The following is a 5000-nucleotide window of genomic DNA, read 5'->3' as shown; positions in this document are numbered from 1 at the left end:
CTTTAAGGTTATCATCCTATCAAACCCGCCCCCTATTAGATAAAGGGCTGTGATTGGCCGGACCCGGGCCAGGTCTGCGGGAGACCAGAGTAAATATAACCTGAGCTCTTCGATTCGTCTGGTTCCCCGTCTGGGTGAGAAGGTGAGGCATCCCATAATACTGGCTCTCTTACCCCGTACTCTATGGCCAGGTCTGTGTGGTCGTCGATGTCCACCTTCGCCATGGCAACGCGACCCTTCTGTTTGCCGACGGCTTTCTCCAACCGGGGCCCCAGGATCTTACAGGGGCCGCACCACCTGTCAATCATCACTCCGTTAGCCAATCACACACATCGGTTCGGCGCGGCGCTGGAGGCATTTTATGTCATCAAGTACTTTTAGGGAATTGTTCGGGAATGTTCTCCACGGTCACCCACAGGAAGTACATCCCGTGGGTGACTGATCCACCCTAGCTGTTAGCAGTCACCTTAACACTGTTAGATGTTAGCTTGGCCTAGCTGTAGCTTTGCCTAGCTGTTAGCTTGGCCTACAGGTAGCTAACTTAGTCTCTTTCAAAATGAGTTCCACTCTAAATGAAAACATGTGAAAGAAAGAAAATGACCGTCCGACAAGAGCCCGCGGTCATGTGGAACGCCTTTATTGTGGTTTTACCGCTTTGTTTTATTGTTTTACCAATACTAGTTTCCTGTCCAGGACCCTAGCAGCTGAGTTTTGGAATGCGCCCCAGCCTGGGAGGACATGAGATTAGGAGCTACGACTCATTCTGACTTGAGGGAGAGGGGGGAGGAAGGGAGGGGAGGAAGAGAGGGAGGGTGTGTGTTTGATGCATGATTTGAGACAATCACAAAAACTTAAGTATCCCTTTTTACCATATTAGGCTACACACAGTCCCCTCCTTAAAAAAAACTGATAACACCAGTAGGCTTCTCTGGATGCAAAATAAGGGCAATTATATTTTTGGGCATGTGTAGTAAGCAATGTGCAAACTAGAGGGAATTCACATTCTATGTCACCTCATAAGCACTATAAATCTCTCTAGATCTACTTATCTATCTCTATAGATCTATCTACCTATCTCTGTAGATCTACCTATTTCTATAGATCCATCTCTATAGATCTATGAATCCGTTGAGAGCCCGGTGTAACAACAGAAGCCTAGATCTATAGAGATAGATAGATGTATGCTTCTACTCACTGGGCGTGGAAGTCCACGAGGACGGGCAGCTGGCTGTTGATGACGCGCTCCGTGAAGTCGTCGTGGTCCTGCACGTTGAAGGACACCCAGCGGCGGGGGGCATGGTGGGGGGGGAGGGGCCCCGCCGCCCGGGGGGAGGAGCCTGTGAGGAGCAGTGGAGAGGAGGAGGGCAGGAAGGAGGTGGTGACGCTGTAGAGGGGCAGCGGGCGGAGCTCCCGGGTGGAGAGGGTCCAGGCCCGACGGAGGAGGAGCCGCTGAGCCATCTGGGGGGGGGGGGGGGGGGGGGGGGGGGGGCGCGGAAGTTTGTTCTCAATTGTGATGTACACACTAGGGGCTGGTGGTGAGGACTGGCTTCATCTTTAGACAGTTGGATTTGGTTTTGCCACACGCAAAAGACTCACCTAGGCCCCATTCACACGAAGCCGAAACGGGCGAAACCGTTACGGTTTCGATCTATCCGGTTTCGAAGTATCTCCGTAAAGACGAAGCCAAGCGAAACCGGGTAGATCTGTAGAAACGCTGTGGTACACATTCCAGGCCCATAAGGGGCGCTGCTTCTGGTACAGAAATCCAGAAGAAATTAAATAAGAAGCTGAGGCGAGCATGCGCATAAAGGCTGCCCTTATGTGCATGCTCGCATGTGATTTCTGAGACTCCGCGGGCTTAAGAGCCATTGGCTAGGAGGTCGAGGGGTGGGGCGATGACGTCATGGTTTGCGGTTTCAGGCGTACACACGAATCCAAAACGAAACCGGGTAGATTTGAAACCACCTCCGAGGGTTGTTTCAGAAGTTTGCGGTTTCGGTCAGCGGATTCGCCGGCTTCGTGTGTACGGAAGGCCGAACCGTACAAGACCTTTGCGGTTTCGCCATGAAATCGGCTTTGTGTGAACGGGGCCTTATTCAGAGTTCAGAGTTCACCTAGACTCTGCATAGCATCCCCCCCACATCCCTCTTACACAATGATTGTATGTTGTTCATCCTGGCACTTTAAAACAGTACTTAGCATTATGTAGCATCTTATCCTAGCTATCTTTGTTGTATACGGGGAGTGGGTTAACCTAGTGATAGTTAGTGTTAGGGTTAAATGTATAGTTAAATGTACTTACTGTTCTTACTGCTTTGGATAAAAGCGTCTGCTAACATCCTTGTTGTAAATGTAATGCCGTCACCCCCCTCCCCGACACCTTTTCCCTGCACCTCAAACCCCTTCTCTTCAAACTTGGACCTAGATTTTTTAACAAAACTCCTTCACTTTGACACAGAGCTGCTGCTCTGACGGTACTTTGACAGTGCAACATGTACGACCATTTAAACAAAAACGTCTACCAAATCAATACATGCCCCGAGACCGATCAAATACAACAGATGGAAGTGCAACCCAAGAAATAAAATACGATTAGCCGAGTAAACCTTCTGTGGCGGTCATCATCTATGAAGACGTCACCATGTCCTCATACCGAGACAGTGGGAGGGACAGGGGACCGGGCAGCATCGGGGGGAGGGGGGCAACTCCGACTCCAGCTGGTGTAACCTTGCCTTGTTAATGGGCAAGGCAGGAGCATTAACTCAAATCACTGTTTTTAAAAGATTTTTCAATCATGAACCAATGATGCTTGAGTACCAAATACATTATTGTTTGGTTGTGAGGTTGCATAGGATTCTGCTCGTTTTAAAAATGTATCCATCTGGAATTTGGATACCAGTACAAGTCTATTTACATTTCTATTTGGTATACTGTTGTTCTTGTTCTATTTATATATTTATTTATTTTCTCGAATGCACCAATTGGGAAAGCTTACTAAAAATGTCGTTGTACTTGACTCGTGCAATGACAATAAAAGGCTTTCTATTCTATTCTAATTGGTCGCTTTGATGTTGAAGTATAATTAGCGACCCCAGCATTGTTCCCCACGGTACCCGCCTGCCACCCAACAATGCCTCGGTCCTCTTCCAGATAGTTGAGGGCCTCATTTAGACTGTTGACATCCCCCAAGTACCAGTACCGTTCGACGGATACATGTCCACACGGTAGACCTGTTGCTCCAAGGCACTCCAGCAGCGAGGACTCTGCCCCTATTCTCTTCTCGTAAAGTAAACAGTAAAACTCATGAAAAACATTTCCTCCTCCAGAAGTCTTGAGTGTTTAAACGCTTTCGACTACGGACCAGCCTCCTACTCGGAACCAGTTGTTGCGCAACCCCACAGTACCGGGAACAGTGTTGCCAGATTGGAAGGGAAATCTCTCACAATCTGGTAAACGAACTGCCCCCGTGAATTGACGGATTAGGCGCCCAATCTGGCAACCCTGACTGGGACTTGAACAAGTCACCTCAGTGTGACTTTGTCCGCGGGTTCTAAGCTTCCTGCCTCCGCCGCGTTACGGTCACACAGTCTCAGAACCAGAGTGATAATAACACGGGGATGGAGGAGAGAAGAACAGTGTAATATGACATTAATAGAGAAACCAAACCGCTCCGATATTTACCTCGCAGTTCGTCCCTGTTATCTGGTGGACGAATGGATATGAGGCACTTCCGCTTTACTTATTTAAAGGGGCCGCGTCGTGTTTTAACGGTGAGCTCGTTAGCGCCCTTCCCCCCGTGGCCACACCGAGTATTGCACCACGGGAGCCCTTTAGCACCTCTATGGTTAGCACCATAGACATCTTATAGATAAGATGTCTATGGTTAGCACGCTCCCCCACGGTGGCCATACCAAGTTTAAAACCACATCTTCATAAAGGACATGTGGGAAATTCAAATGAGGCTTTTCTACACTGAAATGACATCAGAACGTAAAGAGACGCAGTGGATATCTTTCTAGGCCTGGGGTACGCGTAAATTAATTATTCAAGTCTTTAAGCGAATATTCTATCCATCTTTAATTAATTGAGAAACTCTTCCCTCAAACTCGCCCCTTCCACTTCCTTCTAGGGAGAGGGGCCTTGCCGGACGACGGCCAATCAGGGGGGAGACCACAGTCTGATCCATCTTATTTCCTGAGTTCCTGATAATTGTCTTGTTATGGTGTAAACACACTCGACGAAGCTATTAATACATAATAACACCAAAATAATGAAAACCAGCGTAAGATATATGTTTCTCTTGCACATTATAGCTTACAAATATGTTTGCAAGATCATCAAATATTGTCAGACATTTTATCTGATCGGTTTCTGTACATCATTACATCACATAAACCTCAACATCTCATACATTTGAGTGATGCTACCAAGTATTCAAATGACTTAGTTAAATTAATTACGCTCTGATGCGTGGGTGTCGTTTCCCAAGGCGGCCAGCAGAGGGCGCCGTTGGATACCCGCGCGGAGTTGTTTATCCGTCCGCGGTGGTTGGGCAGCGAACAGAGCGCCTCTCTGTATCCGCGCTGAGGTGAGATCTGCGTGTCGGACTCGGAACACACGCACCTCAGTCCTGAGACCCTCTGCCCCCCATACCCCCCCTCCTCCCCCCAACCTGCGGGTGTTTACCCTCAAACGGTAGCCCAAAACTGTTTGTGAGCAAGGCACTTTTTTAAATGTAACTCTCCCATCCCCCCGCCACCCTCACCCCTCCTCCCCCAAACCTGTTCCCGCCAAATAAACATTGCACCGGAAATTGCAAGGATATCTGGGATTTTTGAGGGGTCCCTGTGGACAGGAGGGCGGGGGGGGGGGGGGGAATGGGAACAAGAGTCTCTCTATGGTGACAACTCGGAGGGGGAGGGGGGCAGGGAGGGAGGGAGGGAGGAGGGGGGGAGGGAGGAGGTGGTGGATAGGTTGGAGCAACGTCCACGGAGAGCGAG

General features: G+C 49.2%; 1 protein-coding gene across 1 annotated transcript in view; it reads right to left on the bottom strand.

Annotated features, from left to right (window-relative positions):
* Positions 1-3769, bottom strand: part of txn2 (thioredoxin 2) — a 5192-nt gene extending 1423 nt beyond the window's left edge. The window contains exons 1-3 of the mRNA XM_030345267.1: positions 3682-3769; positions 1196-1458; positions 174-297 (exon numbers count right to left, since the gene is read on the bottom strand). Coding sequence (XP_030201127.1) covers positions 174-297; positions 1196-1458 — 387 coding nt within the window. The 5' untranslated portion in view covers positions 3682-3769. The remainder of the gene's footprint in view (positions 1-173; positions 298-1195; positions 1459-3681) is intronic.
* Positions 3770-5000: the final 1231 nt, after the last annotated feature.

Source organism: Gadus morhua, chromosome 2, assembly GCF_902167405.1.
Source record: "Gadus morhua chromosome 2, gadMor3.0, whole genome shotgun sequence".
Classification (NCBI taxonomy): domain Eukaryota; kingdom Metazoa; phylum Chordata; class Actinopteri; order Gadiformes; family Gadidae; genus Gadus; species Gadus morhua.
This window is presented reverse-complemented; position numbering and strand designations above follow the sequence as displayed.